This window comes from Phyllopteryx taeniolatus, chromosome 5 (assembly GCF_024500385.1).
Source record: "Phyllopteryx taeniolatus isolate TA_2022b chromosome 5, UOR_Ptae_1.2, whole genome shotgun sequence".
Lineage (NCBI taxonomy): Eukaryota > Metazoa > Chordata > Actinopteri > Syngnathiformes > Syngnathidae > Phyllopteryx > Phyllopteryx taeniolatus.
Window position 1 is genome coordinate 4,474,662 of NC_084506.1, and position 25,247 is coordinate 4,499,908.

Below are 25,247 nucleotides of genomic sequence, written 5' to 3' on the forward strand. Positions count from 1 at the left end.
CGACAGATCTCGTTATTGCTTGACAATTGGTATTTTTGTGGGTTGCAAAGGCGATATACATGCTTGACATTTAGTATTGGTAATTGTTCGTTATTGATTTCCACTGGCCAAAAAGGCTTGGTAGGACTTCTTCAGCTTGACGGCATCCCTGCGTTTGGGTCTGCTGGGTCGGACCTGCATTTTCCCACACAACTGGAGCCAACACACCACCAGGTGGTGATCGTTTGGCAGCTCTGCCCGTGTTTTTGCCTGACTGTCCAAGACATGCGGTCGCAAGTCCGATGACACAACCACAAAGTCGATCATCGAACTGCGGCCTAAGGTCTCCTGGTGCCTGGTGCCACAGTACACACATGGTGTACTGTCTGAACATGGTGTTCGTTATGGACAATCAGTGATGAGCACAGAAGTATTATTTTTTTTTATGTCGCTCTGCAGAACGAGGGAGTCCCCAGCGGGAGTTCTTTCCACCATCCCCTCCAAGGACTCCAAAAGGGGTGAGTACTAAAAGAAAAAGAAAAAATGTACTTTATGGGCCAAAAACAGTAATTTAAGTTGGAAAAACTTAAAATAGAAATTATTGACATGTAAGTCAACAATGTTAGTTACCGCAACAAAACAAGCAAGTGGTTTGCTCTAAAACTTGCTGAGTTCTTTTAACTTCTGTAACTTGGGGTTCAATACAATGGCCAACCGTTCTATCAACTCTCATTTCTTTGTTGTGAAATGCGGCCCTTGTTGTTGCTCCTTGGCACTTCGAGTCTCATTTTTGCTGTGCTGCTGCCAAGAGCTGCAGTCTCCAATGTCTACTCTTGTAGCTGTAACTTGTTTCAAGCAAATTTTTACTTGAAAAATGTAGGGAAAAAATTGCCAGCGGAGTAAGGAAAAAAAAAAACTTATTCCACTGGCTATTTTTTCTACTTATTTCAAGTTAAAATAAAATAGCTTGAAACAAGTGAAAAATGTTGAAAGACAATTTCCTTATTCTGGTGATGAATCTTATTTTCAGTGTAATTCTCAGGGCATTGAATCATTTGCAACTGGACTGTTCTGTTTGTCTTAGAAGACGTTTCGCCTCTCATCCGAGCGGGCTTCATCAGTTCATGCAACAAGGCTTAGTTAGGTCGCACTCGTTTTTGTGTGGAAAACTAAACTATCTATTCTCAAGACAGCTAGCTCCTTCCAGAATTTCCTGTGGGGAATAGCCGCTAATCACATTATACATAACACCCTCAATTTCAAGTTTCAGCCTCATCACTCGATCTGATACTCTTTTCACCTCCAAGACATTCTTAGCCAACTCTTCTTTTAAAATAACCCCGACTCCATTTCTCTTCCCATCTACACCATGGTAAAATAATTTAAACCCTGCCCCTAAACTTCTAGCCTTACTACTGCCTTTCCACCTGGTCTCCTGGACACACAATATATCAACCTTTCTCCTAATCATCATGTCAACCAACTCCTGAGCTTTTCCTGTCATAGTCCCAACATTCAAAGTCCCCACATTCAATTCTAAGCTCTGTGTTTTCCTCTTCTCTTTCTGCCAAAGAACCCGCTTTCCACCTCTCATTCATCTTCGACCCACACTAGCTTAATTTCCACCGGCGCCCTGCAGGTTAACGGTGCCGGGGGAGGACTTTGTTAACCCAGGCCACGACCAATCCGGTATGGAATTGTTTAAATGAATGCTCATATTTGTTTGGCAAATTTTTAAGCCGGATGCCCTTCCTGACGCAACCCTCTGCATTTATCCGGGCTTGGGACCGGCCTACAGTTTGCACTGGCTTGTGCCCCCCCATAAGGCTGCATTTTATATATATATATATATAGAGAGAGAGAGAGAGAGAGAGAGAGAGAGAGAGAGAGAGAGAGAGAGAGAGAGAGAGAGAGAGAGAGAGAGAGAGCGAGAGAGAGAGAGAGAGAGAGAGAGATGTTTGAGAGTGAGCCACTGTTATTATTTAAACACTGTAATAAGCTGTTTTTTGTATCTTGCTGACAGACGAGGAAGGTGATTTCTTCATATCTTACTTCCTAATGACAAGGCTGCTGGTTGTCCACCTTGTTCAGCCATGGTTAATTTATTGGGGATTCAGCAGGGTTGGCCCATAGACTGTTGGAGTCCTGTAAAAATGACTTCAGTCAAGTCATCAATGGAGACAGCAACACTGCCGTCTCGCGGATGGAGGGAGGCCCTTCCTACACGTGTGAATCTTAAAACTGCATTATGTTTGTCTCAAAAATAAATGCACGTGCCCGCTGATCCACAAACGCACTTTCAACAATTCACAAGAAAAATTGAATATTAACAAATGATAAGTCTTGATAAATGCACACAAAACATTAAAACACACGTGTAAATTGCGGATATATTTGTGGATTTGAAAAACACGCGCAAACAATTTTGAGACATAGCTCTCCCCATATATTAGCAGGCATATATAACCTGTAACAGTTTATTACATATAATTTGGTAACTAAGTGTTAGAAACCACAATCATCTATGCCCACACTGTGATATGTCTGATAGATGTAGTGTTTCGGACCTTTCATTGTAAAAGTGGGAGTTGCAATGGAATGTTAGTTACTTGGTTACTTAGTTACTTAGTTACCATGGCAACACAGGACAAATATTTACTAGAAGACACATCAATTGCTAGACGTTTCAGACCACTTGGGGAAATTACCATTGCATAATCTGTCTCTGTGTGTTGTCTTTATTACCCTTTAAGGCAGGCATGCCCAAAGTCCGGCCTGATGCGCGAAGTCCGACCCGCGGGCCAAAATCCGGCCCGTGTCCAAATTTCCTCCGACCCGAAGCATCATGTCATAAAATCAATAAGATGTGGTCCGCCAGCAGTTTACCACAGTAAACAATACACACATACATACATATTTTATATTTCACCAGAGGGTGACAGTAGACCTGTGGCCGCACTCTCGTCGCGTGACCCCTGTGTGAACTTTTACCCCTGTGGTATGTTTTTAGCCCATTTCTAAAATGGCAACTGAAACTAAAAAGAGGAAAGTTGACAACGAGGGCCGCTGTGTCCAGAACAAGTGGATTTTTTCACTGACATACAAAAAACCTGTGTCTGCCTAATTTGCCAAGAGACTGCGGCTGTTTTCAAATAATTTAATATTAAGAGGCATTACCAGACGAAACATGCTAACCACGACAAGCTAACGGCGAACAAACACGCCGAAAAACTGAAGCCACTGGAAGCTGTTTTGATAGCACAGCAGCGCTTTTTCACAAGAGCCCGTGACTCAAAATTGTACAAAGGCGAGCTACGAGTCTCAGTGAATTGATTTTTTTGTGATGATCAAACCACAGTTTTGTCAAATTTAGTATAGTCATTATACTATTCTTTGTCAAAATGCACTGGGATGTGATTTGTTAAAACAAAATCAATAAATACATGTTTCTAAAAAATTTCAGTCAACTTTCATAAAATGGTACATTTGTATTTAATTTATTATTATTTTAACCTTTAACGATCCTGGTAATGCAATTGAAAACAGATTCTCATTTGCAATATCGACCTAGCTGCAGACAGCAAAGTGATATAGTTACATATTTACATGTTAATTTACAATAGTAATGGTTCGAGGAATGTCAGGCCGAATGGTTGGCCCCCATACATTTTCAGCTGACCAAATTTGACCCTCTTTGCAAAAAGTTTGGACACACCTGCTTTGAGGGCATAAAAATGGGAATGAACTAATGATTTTTAAGCATTGTTAACATTACCTTATAAGGACATGAGAGTGAGCTACTCCTAGATGTCTCTGTAGTGCTCTCATACGCCAAGAGTTAAGCCAGAAGGCTTAAGCCTCTGCTGTGGCCGTCTATATAAGCCAAAAACGGGGGATGTTAGTGCTCTTGTTCTCCCGTAGGTCAACAATCTAGATCACCTAGCTAAGTCTTATATCTATCTTTGTGTAAAACGCGGGATGATTAGAGAGGGAGTTTAAGAAAACACAATTTGAAAAGTATTTCATTGAGAATAGGGGAGAACAAATTTAGAGGAGTTTAGCAATGACCACATGGACTGAGCCTTTGACCTTTCTCTTCTGAAGCCACACCTATTCGCAACACACTTTTTGAAGATGGACTGAGTGGAAAACTGTTCTGTGGTCCGACAAGTCCACATTTCAAACACCTGTTTGAAACATCCCACAGGTGAACAGGCTAATTGGGAACAGGTGGGTGCCATGATTGGGTATAAAAGGAGTCATTCACAAGCAAAGATGGGGCGAGGTTTACCTCTTTGTGAACAAGTGCGTGAGAAAATAGGCCAACAGTTTAAGGACAATGTTCCTCAACGTACAATTGCAAGGAATTTAGGGATTTCATCATCTACGGTCCATAATATCAAAAGGTTCAGAGAATCTGGAGAAATCACTGCATCGAAGCGGCAAGGCCGACAACCAACATTGAATGCCCGTGACCTTCGATCCCTCAGGCGGCACTGCATCATAAACCGACATCGATGAGTAAAGGATATCGCCACATGGGCTCAGGAACACTTCAGAAAAACTTGGGTACAAGACGTGATCAGGCTGCAAGATTGGATCAAGGTCCTTCGATGGCCTGTCCACATGATGATGACGTCACAGTACAGCAGATCCACTCGGACAAACTACATTTTGTGAGTGAGATGTCTTTGGTTAAAAGGGGGTGAGCGGTGGGCATCGTGGTGCACAAAAACAAAAAGAGCTTGGATGGCACGAACAAGTGTTGAAAACAATGGTGAACCGGGGCCAGAGTCAAGGGTTTTCGATGAAAAAGAAAAAAAACTCTCGGGCAAAAATTTACCAGGAACACGGATCGTTTTATCAAGCACCAACTTTCAGATCCGAGCGCACTTCGAGCATGACTCACGCCAGACGGTCAACCCAGTTACCACCGAGAGTGCAGCACGCAACTCAGCTTTCAGTGACCGGTGAAAACGATCACATAAACCATTGGCCTGCGGGTGGTAAACAGTAGTGCGGTGTACCTTCACACCCAAGGACTCCGCCAAAGCCGACCAGAGTTGCAACACAAACTGGAGTCAACCTGTTCTGAGGGGATATCCAATGGCGTAACAAAATGCGCAACCCAGGCTGACAGTAACGCGCAGGCTTATGTCTACAGAGGTTGAACCGCCTCTGGCCACCTGGTGGTACGATCCACTATAGTGAGCAGGTGCGTAAAACCTTGCGACAGAGGTCGGGGCCCTACCAGGTCCACGTGCACATGGTCAAACTGAAATTTTTGCAGCTTTATTAAAAAAGAAAAACTGAAATATCACAGGCGGCATGGTGACCGACTCGTTAGCACATCTACCTCATAGTTCTGAGGACCTGGGTTCAATCCCCGGCCTCGCCTGTATGGAGTTTGCATGTTCTCCCAGTGCCTGCGTGGGTTTTTCTCCGGGCACTCCGGTTTCCTCTCACATGACTTGATTGAAGACTCTAAATTGCCCGTAGGTGTGGATGTGAGTGCGAATGGTTGTTCGTTTATATGTGCCCTTCAATTGACTGGCGACCAGTTCAGGGTGTACCCCGCCTCCACCCGAAGATAGCTGGGATAGGCACCAGCACGCCCGCTACACTCGTGAGGATAAGCGGTACGGAAAATGAATGAATGAATGAATGAATGCAGATCAGATAGATTGTCTTTTGTTAATTCCCAACCAAGTTCCTTGAAACCATATCCTTCTTCGGGCATATTCAAATTGTTGTTTCTCCTACCAATGTTGAAACCATATTCACAGACAGTTGCATACTGGTTGCAGATTTTAATATGCAGAGTGCTGCGCAGTATATAAATACATGCATGAATGTAACAAAATGAAAAATTGCATACTGAAATGAATTTCTTAAGACACATTCTAAAAATAACACATTTTAGGTTTGAGAATATCCACAGATTTTCAGTATAACACCTTTCAGTTTCCACTACTCTCCGTACACATCAGCGAGTTGCACTCTTCATACTGTAATTGGAATGTTTAGAAAAAGTTAAGATGGAAAAACAACACAAAAAAACAAAACTGTGTTCATCCAAGTTTGTGCTTGCCAACTAAGAACCCATACTAGTTGTGCTCATAGGTGTAAATTTGCGAGTCTGGACACGGCTGTGCTGTTGTGTTGTTATTGTTCCTGGTGCACTTGTTCACTGCAGAGGCACTGTTCTCAAGGTTAATGCTCTTCACTTGCTCTTCTTTCATGAAAAGATCTACCAATAAAATTTTCTCCTTGTGGATCTGGAGGCTGATGTCTTTTGGGATGTCTGGGATTAGCCAGTCCACAAGGTCATTCATCAACATGACAACATTCTGAAAACAAAGAGAAGATCACTTGTTTTTGTTGTCTGTCATAGTTAATGGAATTTTATTGATAATTAGTCTTTTAATACTGTATAGGTGTGTCAGAAATGTTCCAGGGCGGGTGTCACAGTGATACACAGTATGAAATACTGTATATCTTTTGTGCAAACAATCTAAACTACCAATAATGGATTTTCGCACACTTTCTTAGCCGTCTCTGCCACCCCTTTGTGCACTCCGGGGAGGATTCTTCCGAGATCCTTCACAGAACCATTGTCATAGCCATCTTCATGTCATCCAGATCTGCAAAACGGGTCCCCTGGATCACACCTTTGAACTTTGGAAAGAGGAAAAAAATAACACAGTTGCCAGGCTCCGTGAGTAGGGATGTTGTCAGGAACTGTCGGATGCTCAGGGCATTGTGAGCAGGCGCGTTGTCATGGCGAAGAAGCCATGAGTTCTTCTACCACAACTTTCAGCTCTTCTAGCGCACTGAATAAAGCAAATGCCACAGGATCTGCTTTTGTATGTGCCCGGTGGATTGTCTGGTCCACAGTGGAGGGAAACCTCGCTGATAGGGTTTAAAATATAGCATCTCTGACACCAGTCCTGGAACCTTTCTGACACACCTTGTATAAAAGACTACATTTGCCATGAAAAGCATACATTTTTGTCATTTACGAATTTACAACAAAAACCTTCTCAAAATGATCCACCATTACAATGGCCAAGTGAATGGTCACTGGCCTTCAATGATGGAGATTTATAGGTTGAGGATTGGTTGAACTCGTTCTGTTGATAAATGGAAAATTTTATATATTTTTTTTTATTTCAGTGAAACTGCTTGAAGCAGTGGGTTACGCAAGCGTTGGGACCAAAGACCCAAACCAAAGTCTGGGCACAGCTTTATAGCATCAAGGTTTGGTAGATGAGTGACACTAAAAATAGTAATCGATTAAATACCTCTTCTATAAACTTTGTCTGAATCTGATTTGGGCATACGTTTTGCAGTCACCAGAAAATCAGTTAAACACTACAATAGGTGGTCATAGAAAGTCATGTTTAAAGCTGTGCCATTATGTGTCATACACAATAATCACTGGAGTTTGTTCCAGGTAATAATTGGACAGTGACGGTTTTTATGATTTTATCTTTCTAGATCACCACAATGGATTTGAAATAAAATGATTCTGATTGAAGATTGACTTTCTTAAATAGTCTACCGTAAAATATTTTCTTTTCATTCTGGGCATGCCCCCACTGTACAAATCATAAATAACAGTAGAAACAACTATGAAATGATTACGGCTTTTGGAAATAAAGGGAGAAATTTATCTACAGAACCTATTCAAATCATTTAGACCTACATTCACACAACATGTATTCTTTTTGCGACTGTGCAGCCTCACCCATCCACAAACATGTACATGTACTGGAAATATACAAACCGGAATTCCGATGAAGTTGGGACGTTGTATAAAATATCAATTAAAAACAGATTACAATGATTTGCAAATCCTTTTCAACTTATTGTATGTTCAATTGAATATGTAATCTTTAAACTGATGAACGTTCTTTTTTTGTTTTTTGTTGCACATATTCTCTCATTTTGAATTTAATGCCTGCAACACGTTCCAAAAAAGCTGGGACAAGGGCAACTGAAGAATGGGAAAGTTGAATAATCCTAAAAAAAACACACACACCTGTTCGGTATATTCCACAGGTGAACAGGTTAATTGGACACAAGTGAGTGTCATGATTAGACATAAAGGGAGCATCCCGAAAGGCTCAAGGCCAAAGAGGAAAAGCACCAGCACAAAGCCCAAAAGCCAGCTTCTGTGATGGTATGGGGGTGTGTCAGTGCGCGTGGCATGCATGGGTAACTTGTACATCTGTGAAAGCACAATTAATGCTGAAAGGTACAGTACATACAGCTTTTGAAACAACATATGCTGCCATCCAAGCAACGTCTTTTTCAGGGACATCCTTGCTTATTTCAGCAAGACAATGCCAAGCCACACTCCGCAGGTGCTACAACAGCATGGTATCATAGTAAAAGACTGTGAGCACTGGACTGGCGTGCCAGAAGTCCGGACCTGTCTCGCATTGAAAATGTGTGGCACATTATGAAGTGCAAAATATGACAAAGGAGACCCCGGACTGTTAAGAAACTGAAGTTGTACATCGAGCAAGAATGGGAAAGCTTTGACAATTGTCCTCAGTTCCCAGATGCTTATTAAGTGTTGTTAAAGGGAAAGGTGATGTACACAATGGCTGTCCCAGCGTTTTTGGGCCGTGTTGCAAGCATCAAACTAACAAATGAGTGAATATTTGGAACAAAAAATAAATAAATAAAGTTGATCAGTTGGAAAATTTAATCTTCAATTGAATATAGGTTGAAAAGGATTTTCAAATCATTGTATTCTGCGTTTTTTTTTTTTTTTTTTTTTTACACATCCCAACTTAACTGAAATTGTGACTTTACACTAAATATTCACATAAACACACACGTTACCTGAAAAACAATTACAAAGGCCAGCCGAATAGCCAGTACTGCCCAGAATTCCTTTGAAATCTCATACGGGGTTGTTGACCAAGGTGGTTCTCTGTAGTCCTTGTATCTATAAAAAGAAACAGAACTTTTCATATTTTGAATGCTTGATTCTTTACATATTGATTTAACAGCTTTTTCATAACATCACCAGTATATCCTAACCTTACTAAGACTATTTACTGGGACTGAATGTCCATTCAGCCTAAACCTTACGTGGCTAATGGACCAACGTTTCCTAAACGCACCCAAAAAATGGCAGGGGGGGGGGGGGGGGGGGGGGGGGGAACAGGCGCATGTCAGACAACACTCTTCATGCATCTCCGTATGCTAACGTAACGCTTATCATATAGGTGTGCAATGTATCAAAAAACTCACGGTTCGGATTGGATCAGCAAAAAAATGAAGAAAACATGACAAAAAACTAAACAAACAGAACTTTGTCCTCCATTTATTTTGTAAAACACTTTTGCTCATTAAATAAAAACAACATTCAACCTAAAATGTCAAATTTGTCTATTTTAAATTATATGACAACAACTTAAAGTGCAATCTAACGCATATAATACCTTCTCATTTTATATATGGACTGTGAATGAAAAACGTGAATTAAACACTGGTCTATGTCCACGTCATTGAAAAAGAAGAAATTTAAGAAAGCAAAACCCAAAATGAATAATACTTAAAACTTCAAATTCAAACTTAAAATGTTGCATTATCTGTGGTGACTGCGATATTCGTATTGGGTCTCTCGATCTTCCCCTCGAGTACTCCACTGTGATGTCATGAGCAGTCAAAGTAATAGCTTCCGTTGCCCTGGAAGTGCCCAACACCACAAAAGCTTTTCTTATAGCTTAAGCCTGCTGCGCAGTCAGATTGTGCAGCAAAGTACTGCTTAAATGCCGCAATTATAAGCAGTTGCTGGGCAGCCATCGTCTCACATGCCACTTACTGTATATGACGCAGGATCGAGGGTTTCAAGTTTCTCTGCTCCTCCGCAACGCAAGCGATGAATACCTTGTACTGCTGCGCTTGACTAGTCAGTGTGGATTAAACGTGCTACCTTTGTGTGAACACGCAAAACTTTTTATTATTATTTTTTTCACCCGACACCAACCAATCGAGACGGGTCCACGTGCAGTGTGGAATCACCTCCACAATTCACTGCTAATTGCGGCAAGATTTTCGTTTTCAAAATAACAATATGGACTAGTGACGGCTAAGTCGCATTATTATGCAAGAGTGTATCTGCAAATGTGGAGATTAGCTCATACTAGCTAACCGTTAGTGGGATCTTTTCATGCTCATGCTTCCGGGGCATGAGCAGAGAGGTTTGGAGGTGACTCCACACTGCACGAGAATACTCTTGGACCAATCTGCGGACCACGTGTGTGCTGAACTGTGGAGGGTGATCCGTACGGATCACGGAACAAAGATGAACCGTTGCCCCATTATTAGCCTATACAAGGTTTTGTACTTTGAAACCCTTGATTTGAAAGCCTTGTCTTGCTGTTTACTGACATTAAATTGTCATGTTGTCATGTTTATTAAGTGTAAGCGTCACATATGGAATAATGCCCAGTATGGCGCCTCAACTCCTAAAAAGTTAAGCCATATGTTTAATTTACCCAATGCCGGTGAAATAAGTAAGTTAAGTAAGTTTTATAACACTAATTGTTGAACGTGTGTGTGCACGTGCGTTTGTGGCCGCTGTGGCATGTACCTGTTTTAATGTGTGTGTGACTGTATGTGCGTACGCCATTGTGATATACTTGCTGTTTTATAAGGCGTAATGTATGTGTGTGTGTGTGTGTGCGTGCGTGTGTGCGCGCACAAAAGTTGCACGTTTTTTGCCCTCCCCCCACACCGACCAAATGTCCTCACATCAGATATTCTCTGTCACCGACACTGATCTCAATTATTGGCGATGGCTGCCTTTTTTTGGCTTGAGCACCTGCCCTCAAAAATGTCTGTGTACGTGCCTGATAAACAAGAGGCTTGGTCTTTGTAGAACTGTTGAACTTTGTGGACCAAACCTTCATTCTTTTCTCGCTCAGGCGGTGGTATGTTGTGTAGAAAGACTGCCCCAGAAAAATACTTACATTAAAATTATTAAGACAATTGCTTAACTAATTATGATATTACTACATTGCCATCTTTTTTTTCCGAAGAATTTGGAATTTATATTAAGCACTGTTGTTTTTAGCCTTAACCTGTTGCTTGCTAACTGGATAATTTAAGACCTTGGCTGATGTGGTAAAGTTGATCTCATTTGGTCCTTTTCGTAACGACAACTGTGAACTGAGAAAGAGTTCCCACCTGCATATCGCAACTGGATAGCCAAGTTGCATGGGATCCATGGGCTCTTTCCCATCCTGGAAGTGGCTGACATTAAAATAGGAGAGGGTGTGGTTGACAAATCCATGCATGGTGCCATCAAGGCTGTACATGTACTGGTAGACCATTCGAGGGATGAAGTCTGAGGTGAAGGAGATGACAAATGCCTAGGAATTGTAGGTGAGCAGGGGTTGTTAGAGATGCTAATCAAGGATTTTGGCTACAAAATGGGAGTCAGATTGATAAATAATGCATTTTTTAATGTCTAAATAAGACATGCAGCATACACTGTAAAAAAAAAAAGATACAAAATGAAGACATCAAATTAATTAAGGCCCTTTCCAAAGTGAGCGGAGAGTGGACTTTCAACTCCCTCCCAACCCCATCAATGACTTCAATTCAGTCTTTGACATTTAATGACTGTGGCTTACTCTACTCTATGCACCACTTGTGTAATGTTAGAATGTTAATGTTAAGAATACAAATACAAAAAACACCAAGTAAATTAGCAAATCAAAGTTGATAAATGAAAGTCACATCAGCCGTCATCAGTTTTGATAGTCAGCAAATAAACTGCTTTTTTGCAAAGTTAACAGTTGATGAGGTAAAATCAACAAACCAACAAATAAATAAATGAGAGAATTTTAAATGAATCTGTCAGTGCATCATCCGCAAGATGATTTGGAATCCAAAAGTTGACATTGTCCATCCATTTTCTACCGCTTATCCGAGGTCGGGTCGCGGGGGCAGTAGCTTGAGCAGGGACGCCCAGACTTCCCTCTCCCCAGCCACTTCATCCAGCTCTTCCGGGGGGATCCCGAGGCGTTCCCAGGCCAGCTGAAGGACGTAGTCTCTCCAGCGTGTCCTGGGTTGTCCCCGGGGTCTCCTCCCGGTTGGACGTGCCCGGAACACCTCTCCGGGGAGGTGTCCGGGAGGCATCCGAATCAGATGCCCCAGCCACCTCATCTGGCTCCTCTCGATGTGAAGGAGCAGCGGCTCTACTCTGAGATCCTCCCGGATGACCAAGCTTCTCACCCTATCTCTAAGGGAGAGCCCGGACACCCTGCGGAGGAAACTCATTTCGGCCGCTTGTTTCCTGGATCTTGTTCTTTTGGTCACGACCCAAGGCTCGTGACCATAGGTGAGGGTAGGAACGAAGATCGACCGGTAAATCGAGAGCTTCGCCTTTCGGCTTAGCTCCTTCTTTACCACAACGGATCGATACAAAGTCTGCATCACTGCTGACGCTGCACCGATCCGTCTGTCAATCTCCCGTTCCATTCTTCCCTCACTTGTGAACAAGACCCCAAGATACTTGAACTCCTCCACTTGGGGCAGGATCTCATCCCCGACCCGGAGAGGGCACGCCACCCTTTTACGACTGAGGACCATGGTCTCAGATTTGGAGGTGCTGATTCTCATCCCAGCCGCTTCACACTCGGCTGCGAACTGCTCCAGTGAGAGTAGGAGGTCACAGCTTGATGAAGCCAACAGAACCACATCATCAGCAAAAAGCAGAGATGCAATACTGAGGCCACCGAACCGGACCCCCTCTACGCCTCGGCTGCGTCTAGAAATTCTGTCCATAAAAGTTATGAACAGAATCGGTGACAAAGGGCAGCCTTGGCGGAGTCCAACTCTCACAACGAGTCCGACTTACTGCCAGATATGCGGACCAAACTCTGACTCCGGTCGTACAGGGACCGAACAGCCCGTATCAGGGGGTTCGGTACCCCATACTCCCGAAGCACCCCCCACAGGGCCCCCCGAAAGACACGGTTGAACGCCTTCTCCAAGTCCTCAAAACACATGTAGACTGGTTGGGCGAACTCCCATGCACCCTCGAGGACCCTGCCAAGGGTGTAGAGCTGGTCCACTGTTCCACGGCCAGGACAAAAACCACACTGCTCCTCCTGAATCTGAGATTCAACTTCCCGACGGACCCTCCTCTCCAGCACCCCTGAATAGACCTTACCAGGGAGGCTGAGGAGTGTGATCCCCCTGTAGTTGGAGCACACCCTCCAGTCCCCCTTCTTAAAAAGGGGGACCACCACCCCAGTCTGCCAATCCAGAGGCACTGTCCCCGATGTCCACGCGATGTTGCAGAGGCGTGTCAACCAGGACAGCCCTACAACATCCAGAGCCTTGAGGAACTCCGGGCGAATCTCATCCACCCCTGGGGCCTTGCCACCGAGGAGCTTTTTAACCACCTCGGTGACCTCAACCCCAGAGATAGGAGAGTCCCGCCACAGAGAACCCAGTCTCTGCTCCCTCATGGGAAGGCGTGTCGGTGGAATTGAGGAGGTCTTCGAAGTATTCTCCCCACCGGCTCACAACGTCCCGAGTCGAGGTCAGCAGCGCCCCATCCCCACTATACACAGTGTTGATGGTGCACTGCTTCCCCCTCCTGAGACGCCGGATGGTGGACCAGAATTTCCTCGAAGCCGTCCGGAAATCTTTCTCCATGGCCTCACCGAACTCCTCCCATGCCCGAGTTTTTGCTTCAGCGACCACCAAAGCTGCATTCCACTTGGCCACCCGGTACCCATCAGCTGCCTCAGGAGTCCCACATGCCAAAAAGGCCTGATAGGACCTTCTTCAGCCTAACGGCATCCCTCACCGTTGGTGTCTACCAACGGGTTCAGGGATTGCCGCCACGACAGGCACCGACCACCTTACGGCCACATTCCCTGTCGGCCGCCTCAGCAATGGAGGCGCTGAACATGGTCCACTCAGACTCGATGTCCCCCTCCTCACCCGGAACATGAGCAAAGTTCTGTTGGAGGTGGGAGTTGAAACTCCTTCTGACAAGGGATTCCGCCAGACGTTCCCAGCAGACCCTCACAATAAATTTAAGCCTGCCACGTCGGACCGGCATCTTCCCCCACCATCGGAGCCAAATCACCACCAGGTGGTGATCAGTTTACAGCTCCGCCCCTCTCTTTACCCGAGTGTCCAAGACATGCGGCCGCAAGTCCGATGACACGACCACAAAGTCGATCATCGAACTGCGACCTAGGGTGTCCTGGTGCCAAGTGCACGTGTGGACACCCTTATGCTTGAGCTTGGTGTTCGTTATGGACAATCCGTGACGAGCAGAGAAGTCCAATAACAGAACACCGCTCGGGTTCTGATCGGGGGGCCGTTCCTCCCAATCACGCCCTTACAGGTCTCACTGTCATTGCCCACGTGAGCATTGAAGTCCCCCAGCAGAACAATGGAGTCCCCAGCAGGAGCGCTCTCCAGCACCCCCTCCAAGGACTCCAAAAAGGGTGGGTACTCTGAACTGCTGTTTGGTGCATAGGCACAAACAACAGTCAGGACCCGCCCCCCACCCGAAGGCGGAGGGAGGCTACCCTCTCGTCCACCGAGGTGAACCCCAACGTACAGGCGCTGAGCCGGGAGCAATAAGTATACCCACACCTGCTCGGCGCCTCTCACCGTGGGCAACTCCAGAGTGGAAGAGAGTCCAATCCCTCTCGAGAGGATTGGTACCAGAGCCCAAGCTGTGCGTGGAGGCGAGTCCGACTATATCTAGTCGGAACTTCTCGACCTCACACACCAGCTCGGGCTCCTTCCCTGCCAGAGAGGTGACATTCCACGTCCCTCGAGCCAGCTTCTGTAGCCGTGGATCGGATCGCCAAGCTCCCCGCCTTCGGCCACCGCCCAGCTTGCACTGCACCCGACCCCTATGGCCCCTCCCACAGGTGGTGAGCCCATGGGAAGGGGGACCCACGTCACCCTTTCGGGCTGTGCCCGGCCGGGCCCCATGGGGGCAGGCGCTTGCCTTCGAGCCCCACCTCCGGGCCTGGCTCCAGAGGGGGGCCCCGGTGACCCGCGTCTGGGCAAGTGAAACCCGAATCCATTTATTGTACTTGTCATAGGGGTTTTTGGAGCCGTGCTTTGTCTGGTCCCTCACCTAGGACCTGTTTGCCATGGGTGACCCTGCCAGGGGCATAAAGCCCCAGACAACTTAGCTCCTAGGATCATTGGGACACACAAACCCCACCACCACGATAAGGTGACGGCTCAAGGAGGGGTTGACATTGTGTTTCTCTTTAAGTTTCTTATCAATGGCTCAATGTATCAATGTACTTCACTGAGACAATGACATGTCAACTTAAATGGAAAATTCTATTGCCAGAATTTATTTAATTAAGAACTTTACATAACACAATGAAAAACATTCATGGAGAAAACGTTTTTTTCTTCAATTTCTAGACTATTTTAATGCTTGGTACAACTAAAGGTATATTATTGGAAGAATACGATGAACACGACAAAAATGCAGCTGATTCCATAATACTTTGTCCTATTTGACATATTAAGCATAATTTGTATTCCTAGTAATTTTGGTTACTATCAAGAAAACCATGGCTATATATCGGCCATTAAATTAAACTCTTATGAGCTATTTTCCTTGTAATCATCCATCCATTTTCTGAGCCGCTTCTCCTCACTAGGGTCGCGGGCGTGCTGGAGCCTATCCCAGCTGTCATCGGGCAGGAGGCGGGGTACACCCTGAACTGGTCGCAGGGCACATACAAACAAACAACCATTCGCACTTACAGTCACACCTACGGGCAATTTAGAGTCTCCAATTCATGCATGTTTTTGGGATGTGGGAGGAAACCGGAGTGCCCGGAGAAAACCCACGCAGGCACGGGGAGAACATGCAAACTCCACACAGGCGGGCCGGGGATTGAACCCGGGTCCCCAGAACTGTGAGGCTGACGCTCTAACCAGTGTGTCCACCGTGCCGCCTCATTGTAATCATAATATTTGTGAAAAAGAATGTACCTTTAGTTGTACCATGCATTAAAAATGATAGAAGTGAAGAAACAAGAGTGGTCTAATAACTTTTTCTATGATTGCTATACAAAAAGGTTTACTCAAAATGTGGGTTCGCATGGTTTAACATTAAACGCTTTTCAATGCAATTAAATATAGTTTTCGTTTTTTTTAAGATGTCAGGGATTACGTTGAGTGTAACAAAAATATGTTAAGAAACAAGTAGCAATTTTTGTTTGTACTTACATTGATAATGACTGCCACTTTGGCCACCCCTCTTAGGATGTTGTACCATATACCTGAGGATTAAAAAAAATAAAAAATTATGTATAATAAACTGTATTACCTGGATTTCTGGATAGTCTGCAAATCACAACAACAGACAAATTTTAGAAGATAAAAAATAAAACCACATAAATAGGTCTATGTTTTTACTGAACACAGCATGCAAATATCACAGTGAAGGGTAGACAAAGGATGTGAATCTTAAGATTTATTAACTTGGTAGTCTTCTCTCTGTGTCTGTGTGTGTGTGTGTGTGTGTATGTGTGTGTATATATATATATATATATATATATATATATACACACGCACACAGAGAAGATTTTGAGATATATTGAAGACTACCAACCAATGTCTTTGGCTCTTGCCGCCACTGGTCTTCGCAACTCGGTCACAAACTTCTTTGCATCAAGTCGTATTTCAATTATGTTGTTAAGCAGAGCAAACAATGGAGCCAAGGGGAAGGACGCCACAAATAATGTGACAAAACCAAACTGGATAACTGGGGAAAAAACAACAGAGAAGAAAATACATGAATGAATGGTCAGTTCATTATTTGTGATGACTATATTTAGTGTATGACGGCTCGGTGAACATCAACAAAAAGACTACCTGTGAAGGAAAATCATTTCCATGCCTTGTCTTTGGGACCTTGTCCTTTTGAGTACAATTTATAACTTGGTGAAAGTGGGAACATACTCCAGATAAAGGGATAATATGATAATAGAAAGCGTTTATTGTCATTGGATGGTGCAGATAGAATGCAACTCCCCAGTTTGTGTTATCAAGAAATAAAATGTTTTAATAATAAAACAAAAAATAAACGATGCAAAACAAGACTAAATTATGCTGTGAAAATGGCAGTAAAGGGCAAGTTATATGTAAAGTCGTAGCAGAGTCAGGAATGTTCTAATTGTAAAAACAAATAAAGTAGCACCAATAAACTGTAGAATAAGTGTTGGTGTTATTGTGAGTTCACTGTAGTGTGGGAAGAAGTCACTTCTGAGTTTGTTAGTTGTGGTCCTGCCGGACTAGTAGTCCCTGCCAGAGAGCAGCAGTTTGAAGAGGTGGTGGGTAGGTTTGGTGTTGTCACCTGTGATTGCCTCAGCACTTCTGAGGCAGCGGGACGTGAAGATGTTCTTCAGGGAGGGCGGGGGAGGGGGCAGCCAATGATTTCCGGAAGAGGCTTCAATGAGTGGATAGGAAGCGCGTCTTATCCACTCTTTGAAGCCTCTTCCGTTCTACCACAGTGCAGTGAGAGAACCACATTGTGATGCAGTACATCAGAATACTTGCAATGGTCGAACTCAAGCAGCTTCTGTAAGATGGTTGGTTTTCCTGAGCACCCCCAGGAAGTGCAGATGCTGTCGTGCCCTCTTGGTGACAGCCGAGGTGTTTCCGGACCAGGAGAAGTCCGCATAGGTCACAGTGCCTAGGAAGTTGAAGGTGTGGACCATGAAGGTGAAGGTGTGGTGTGCTCGCCAAGTCGGCATCATTTAGCTCATTTAGAACAACCTACTTGGTCTCAGTGGCAGACTGATTATTTGATGCCATGGATTTTATACCTCTCCAGGAAGGTTGGATGTCACCACTTATAATACTGACTTTGTAGTGTGTCATCTGCAAACATCAGGACGGTTTTGCTGGAGTGGGCAGGTCTGCAGTTGATTGAGCATCGGGCTCAATACACAGCCTTCTGGGGAACATGTGCTCAGTGTCCAAAAGGAGGAGTGGCAGAGATCAAGTTTGAGTGTTTGGGGTCAGTTGGAAAGAAAGTTCTGCGGGGAGTCTCAGGTCAGCCAGTTTACTGACCAGGATGTCGGGGATGATTGTGTTAAAGGCTGAGCCCTAGTCGGTGAGTGCATTATGACGTAGTGTCCCTGGAGTTCGAGGTGGCTCAGCGTGGTGTTTTGTGTAATGGCTACTGCCTCCTTGGTCAATCTGTTTGCACTGTTGGCAGAGGATGGAAGAAGGGATGCCTTTTTTGTTGTTGTAAATCAGTCACTTCAAGCCCTTGATAATGACTGGTGTTAGTGCAACTGGGCAGTAGTCCATGAGGCTGATCGTTGTAGTTTTCTTGGGTAGATAATGCTGGCAGACTTCAGGCAGACCGGTAGTGTGACAGGAACAGATTAAAATTGTGGTGAAGACCTGCACGAGCTGGGCAGCCTAGGCCTGAGCACCCTTCAAGGAACCCCATCAGGCTAAGACACCCAGGTGGTTTCCTGAGTTTGACTCTGCTGAGTATCGGTTTCACTGCCTGTACCTCAACCATTGCTGGTTGGTGGCTGGGAATTGGCTGAGGAAGGTATATTGGTAACTGCCAATTTCATAATAGCGATAAATACAAATACAAAAAAATAATGACAAAAAATCAATCAGATTTAAAAAGTCCATGTTATATCCGGTCATGGACATGCACATATGTGCAACCAACATGCATGTCACATGCTGTAATTAATCATCATTCTAATTAGCATGAATGGGTGTCATCACCAGGTTTGTGAGTTGCTGTGCAGGTAAGTGGGACAAGTGGGGACAGCGACCCAGAGCGGTCAGCCAGCCACAACAAATTGTACATGCCTGCCCCCTAAGGAGAAGACGCAAGGACCTGACCACCACCGCCCCAAACACCCATAGTCCATTCTAACTCAATGGGCCCTTTTTTCCTGACTGGCGTAAATCCGGTGAGGTGGGCGACGCAAGTGTGTGCTAGAGACGGGTTAGACCCGTGTCGGTAATTTTGAAGAACAGCGAAGCCCAGTGAATCTACGGGTCGTGCCACTGTGGGAGTGTTTACAGCAGACTTAATTTGCCGCCAATCAAAGCGGCTCTTCTCATTCCCTTTAAATGTGGTGCAATGACAGTCTGGACAGAGACATCTCTGTGCGGAAGAGGATGATGATGCGGAAGAGGATGATGATGCGTACTCGCAGGGATCCGTGCATGTGTGAAGCATTGTTCCAGTGTGGCAACAGTGAGCAGGTACCCTTATTAAATACAGTATGAGCTGGTGATAACCGCGGACCTGTGTGCGCAGTGAGTCTTGCGCTTGCATGGAAATCAGAATCCACTGGCATTTGCGTGCCGCCGCAGATGCGCTGTCTACGAAAATAGAGCCCAACATCTCAGCGCTCCCATGTGTTACAGGAGAGGTAATTCAAGATATAACTCATAGGAGACCACTAAATAAGCACAAGCTCTGAACTTATTCATTTTGGTCAAATTTCTCACATTACAAAAAAATAAATAAATAAATAAATACTTTTGGCTATTCACTTCAGTTGTAAGTACTAGAATTACAAAGGTCATTTGTTTATATGTATGTGTAAATATATTTTAATATGTGGTACTCACTCATTTCCATATATTCAGGAGTTAACCCTGAAAATGGCTCCAGGAAGTGGTCGGTTTCGAATCTCTGCAACTTCTTCTTCCTCTGTTCTTCCTGAAAAGTGCCCGGCTTTGACTGGATGTAGCGAATAAGCTTCTTTAGCTTTCTGAGGAATGTACAAATACACACATACTAAGATGGAGATCATTTGATATTTTATTTGATATTGGTTACCGTTCAGTTGATTTTGATGTATACATTTTGATTTGGTAAAAAAGTACGATTAAAAAAAAAAAGGTAAAAGTAAAATTGGAGAAACAGGCCATGGATTTGTTCAAATTTATATCTTTTCACAAGGTCTATTGTTCATTTTCAACATATTTTTGGAATGGGCTAAAGAATTGATAGAAAAGCAAATGTTACATTTGCACTCCCAATTTTTATCTGATCTCCCTTAAAATCCCTGTAAAGTGAAAATAAATGTCTTCCTAAATTTGGCAAACTTGTTAACAACCCTAAAATGAGGCTTCAAAACCATGACTTTGGTCTCAAATGCTGGGGGCATGTCTGCTGAGTATGCTAAAACCGCACCCCGTTCAACGGTCAATTTTCAATCCAATACCACAACAACTTGAAAAATGGCTGCTATTTCGTCTAGCGTCTTACTTATGCCTCGCCTATATTACTTACAATGTCATCTGGTACGACACGTTTCCTAGCAACACAAAAATACTCCCAAGGTCTGCTAATGAAAGTGATGCGTGCTGTCTCCTGGTCTGGTTTCAATGCTCCTACTGGTCTGCGTCGCCATGGAATACTAAGACTTCCCAAACTCAATATCTATCAAAATTCATGTATAATATACCAAGTCATCAACAAGTTGAATCCCATACTAAGTGAGTTTAGTATAATTTAAATAATTGGGATTCCTCTATACATGCACATAATGCCAGGCACAGTGTAAAGATATAATCAATGTCCTATTTTGTTTTGTCTGTAAACTATTAATTGTGTGCGTATCTTGCACTATGTTGGAGTTGTCTTTTTTTATTGTGTTAAATGTCCTAGTGCCCAACTAATAAGCTTTTCAGCGGAAAGTCTGTTTTCAGGTTGTGTGGTAGACTTTAGTATACAGTAATCCCTCGCTATATTGAACCACTTATTGCGGATTCAGTGCATTGCATATTTAGTAGAGTAGCCAAATATTGTACTCAAGTAGGAGTATTGTTACTTAAGACTAATATGACTCAAGTAAAAGTAAAAAGTAGTCATCCAAATATTTACTTGAGTAAGAGTAAGAAAGTACTCAATGAAAAAAACTACTCAAGTAACTTGTGAGTAACTTCAGATTTCTTTTTTAAAATAAGGGCATGAATGTCAAATAAAATTATCTATCTATCTATCTATCTATCTATCTATCTATCTATCTATCTATCTATCTATCTATCTATCTTTATATATATACATACACACACACACACACTGTGGGGATAAAGTATTCAGACCCCCTTAAATCTTTCACTTTGTTATTGCAGCCATTTGCTAAAATCATTTAGCAATCATTCATTTTTTTCCTCATTAATGTACACACAGCACCGCATATTGTTATTGTTGAAATTTGTGCTAATTTACTAAAAAAGAAAAACTGAACTATCACACAGCCATAAGTATTCAGACCCTGTGCGTAACACTCATATTTAACTCGGGTGCTATCTATTTCTTTTGATCATCCTTGAAAAGGTTCAACACCTTCATTGGAATCCAGCTGTGTTTGATTATACTGACTGGACTTGATTAGGAGAGCCACACACCTGTTTATATAAGACCTGACTGCTCACAGTGCATGTCAGATTCAAATGAGAATCATGAGGCCAATGGAACTGCCTGAAGAGCTCAGAGACAGAATTTTGGCAAGGCACAGATCTGGCCAAGGTTACAAAAAAAATTCTGTTGCACTTAAGTTTCCTAAGAGCAGGGTGGCCTCCATAATCCTTAAATGGAAGAAGTTTTGGACGACCAGAACCCTTCCTCGAGCTGGCCGTCCGGCCAAACTGAGCAATCGGGGGAGAAGAGCCTTGATGAGAGAGGTAAAGAAGAACCCAAAGATCACTGTGGCTGAGCTCCAGAGATGCAGTTGGGAGATGGGAGACAATTCTAGAAAGTCAACCATCACTACAAGCCTCCACCAGTCGGGGCTTTAGGGCAGAGTGGCCCGATGGAAGTCTCCTCAGTGGAAGACACATGAAAGCCTGCATGGAGTTTGCAAAAAAACATCTGAAGGACTCCAAGATGGTGAGAAATAAAATTCTCTGGTCTGATGAGACCAAGATAGAACCTTTTGGCCTTAATTCTAAGTGGTATATGTGGAGCAAATAAGGCACTGCTCATCACCTGTCCAATACAGTCTCAACAGTGAAACATGGCGGTGGCAGTATCATGCTGTGGGGGTGTTTTTCAACTGCAGGGAAAAGCACGACTGGTTGCAATCAAAGGAAAGATGAATGCGGCCAAGTCCGGAGATATCCTTGGCGAAAACCTTCTCCAGAGTGCTCAGGACCTCAGACTGGGCCGATGGTTCACCTTCCAACAAGACAAAGACCCTAAGCACACAGCCAAAATAGTGTCTTCTTGAATGGCCCAGCCAGAGCTCTGACTTAAACCCAATTGAGCATCTCTGGAGAGACCTGAAATGGCTGTCCACCAACGTTCACCATCCAACCTGACAAACTTGGAGAGGATCTGCAAAGAGGAATGGCAAAGGATCCCCAAATCCAGGTGTGAAAAAACTTGTTGCATCATTCCCAAAAAGACCGGCTGTATTAGCTCAAAAGGGTGCTTCTACTAAATACTGAGCAAAGGGTCTGAATACTTATGGCTGTGGGTTATTTCAGTTTTTCTTTTTTTAATAAATCTGAAAAAATTTCAACAATTCCGTTTTTTTCTGTCAATATGGGGTGCTGTGTGAGCATCCATCCATCCATCCATCCATTTTCTGAGCCGCTTTTCCTCACTCGGGTCGTGGGTGTGCTGGAGCCTATCCCAGCTATCATCGGGCAGGAGGCGGGGTACACCCTGAACTGGTTGCCAGCCAATCGCAGGCCACATATAAACAAACAACCATTCGCACTCACATTCACACCGACGGGCAATTTAGAGTCGTCAATTAACCTACCATGCATCTTTTTGGGATGAGGGAGGAAACCGGAGTGCCTGGAGAAAACCCACGCAGGCACGGGGAGAACATACATGGGATCGAACCCCGGACCTCAGAACTGTGAGTCAGACGCTCTAACCAGTCGTTCACCGTGCCGCCTGTGTGACCATTAATGAGGAAAAAAATGAACTTAAATTTTAGCAAATGGCTGCAACATAACAAAGAGCGAAAAATTTAAGGGGGTCTGAATACTTTCCGTACCCACTGTGTGTATATATATATATATATATATATATATATATATAATATATGGGGGTCGACACACTCCTGCCACCATTTCAATTTTTAACTGCTCAAAAACCAACAACATATGCATTGGGCCCTACAGAAACATTATTTGCTTTAGTCACTTAAATGACTTCATGAAGAAGCTGTTTGCTGACCAGACTTAGTGATTGTGTGTGTGTGTGTGTGTGTGTGCGACACCATAGGATAGGGCTAATGTTACCATATCCACTGCCAAAACAACAACAGAAACATCTGCAACTTACCGCAAGGTGTTTTCTCAAATTAGAAGTGGGCTGAAATATCCAAGTTTGGGCAGTGACAATTTCAGAGCTGCATGACAAAGCTGTTGTTTTTTGGAGTCTGTAAAGGAAACACACTTGCAAGCTCCACACAGGCGGGGCCGGGGTTTGAACCTCGGTCCTCAGAACTGTTCTGTACTAGATTTAACAGTGAGGCAGATGTGCTAACCAATCGTCCACCGTGCCGCCTATATATGTTTAATGTATTATTATTATTATGATCATCATCATGAAATAAGGCACGGTGGCCTATTGGTTAGAGCGTCAGCCTCACAGTTCTGAGGAGTGGGGTTCAATCCCCGGTCCCGCCTGTGTGGAGTTTGCATGTTCTCCCCGTGCCTGCGTGGGTTTTCTCCGGGGACTCCGGTTTCCTCCCACATCCCAAAAACATGCATTAATTGGAGACTCTAAATTGCCCATAGGCATGACTGTCAGTGCGAATGGTTGTTTGTTTCTATGTGCCCTGCGATTGGCTGGCAACCAGTTCAGGGTGTACCCCGCCTCCTGCCCGATGACAGCTGGGATAGGCTCCAGCACGCCCGCGAGCCTAGTGAGGAGAAGCGCCTCAGAAAATGGATGGATGGATCATGAAATAAAAAGCTTTAATAATTGCATTAGAGACACAGAGGGAATGATACACATCCATCCATTTTCTGTACCGCTTATCTTCAGTAGGGTCGCTGAGGTACTGGAGTATATTCCATCTTTGGACGAGGGGTGGGGTACACCCTGAACTGGTCGGCAGCCAATCGCAGGGCACATAGAAACAAACAACCATTCGCACTCATAGTCACAGCTACGGGCATTTTAGATTTATTATTAATTTACATTTATTTTAAATGTGTGCTTGTTTTCATGTGCTTGACTGACTCAACATTAGCCATTAGCTTGACGAAACGGCTGCTAGTGAAAGCTACCCCCACGAGGACGTCAGGACTTGCGGTTAAAATCACTCATACGTTCACTGCGTAGTACGTCGTTCCTTGCGCAAACGAATCACTCGTACTAGTACATCACAAACAAAGAAGTTCAACGAACGAATCACTCTTCAGTTTTTCAGTACACCAGTTCACTGAACGAATCACTCAGTTCACTTAAGTCCCTCCCCCGCCTGCACGGTGCTGGGAATGAAATTTACTGTACCCCAGTGCTGATATGTGTGCATGTTCACGTGAATAAACTGAAGTGAACACATAACTAACGATATGTTTGAGTCATGAAAATATATCCGTCTAAAGCATCTGGTGGCTGGAATATATCCTACCCGGATGTCGCGGGGCTTTTCCACGTGACGACAATGAGGCGCTCTAAAGCAGTTTCTCAAATGAGGGTTCGTGGACACCTAGTGGTCCTTGGAGTAATTGCAAGGGGTCTGTGAAAATAAAATATCTTTTTAAAAGCCTCCTATGAGATTTATAGAAATAATATTATTTTACTCTTATGTGACTGAGACCTTTAGCTATCTAAACTTCAGAGTCCTGACAGTCAATCAAAAAATTGCACGGTGTCCAAGTTCCCCAAAAAGGTTGAGAACCACTGCTCCAAAGCAGCCACACCAGCGACAAGCGACCCCACACGTTAGCTTTCAAGTTGGAGTTCCTTTTCATTTTTTCCCCTCTCCTCACTCTTCCATCTTCCTCTGCATAACGTGCGCGCACTCACGGCCGACAATGAGGTGTGGGGCCACTCACTGGCGACAAATAAGTCAGGAATATGCGAATTGCTTGGGTATCCCGTCACTCACACTCTCGTCCTACAGACGTTTATAATTTACATAGCCACTCCCACTACACTTCAGTTGTACAGCCGGGTTCATGACCCTTGTCCTGCATGCTTCTTGTCCTGTCCCACTACTGCCCCATACAACACTCATATCTAATGTGGCTTTACT

General features: G+C 44.0%; 1 protein-coding gene across 3 annotated transcripts in view; it reads right to left on the minus strand.

Moving 5' to 3' along the window:
• Window positions 1-5,774: 5,774 nt before the first annotated feature.
• LOC133478051 (anoctamin-1-like) overlaps window positions 5,775-25,247 on the minus strand; it is a 104,942-nt gene continuing 85,469 nt past the window's right edge. The window contains exons 19-24 of one of the 3 annotated variants that reach the window (XM_061773578.1): window positions 19,639-19,781; window positions 16,631-16,783; window positions 16,246-16,298; window positions 11,191-11,375; window positions 8,836-8,941; window positions 5,775-6,329 (exon numbers count right to left, since the gene is read on the minus strand). In XM_061773578.1, the coding sequence (XP_061629562.1) occupies window positions 6,087-6,329; window positions 8,836-8,941; window positions 11,191-11,375; window positions 16,246-16,298; window positions 16,631-16,783; window positions 19,639-19,781 (883 nt within the window). In that variant the 3' untranslated portion in view covers window positions 5,775-6,086. The remainder of the gene's footprint in view (window positions 6,330-8,835; window positions 8,942-11,190; window positions 11,376-16,245; window positions 16,299-16,630; window positions 16,784-19,638; window positions 19,782-25,247) is intronic. The other 2 variants (XM_061773579.1, XR_009788550.1) reach the window with 2 other exon arrangements.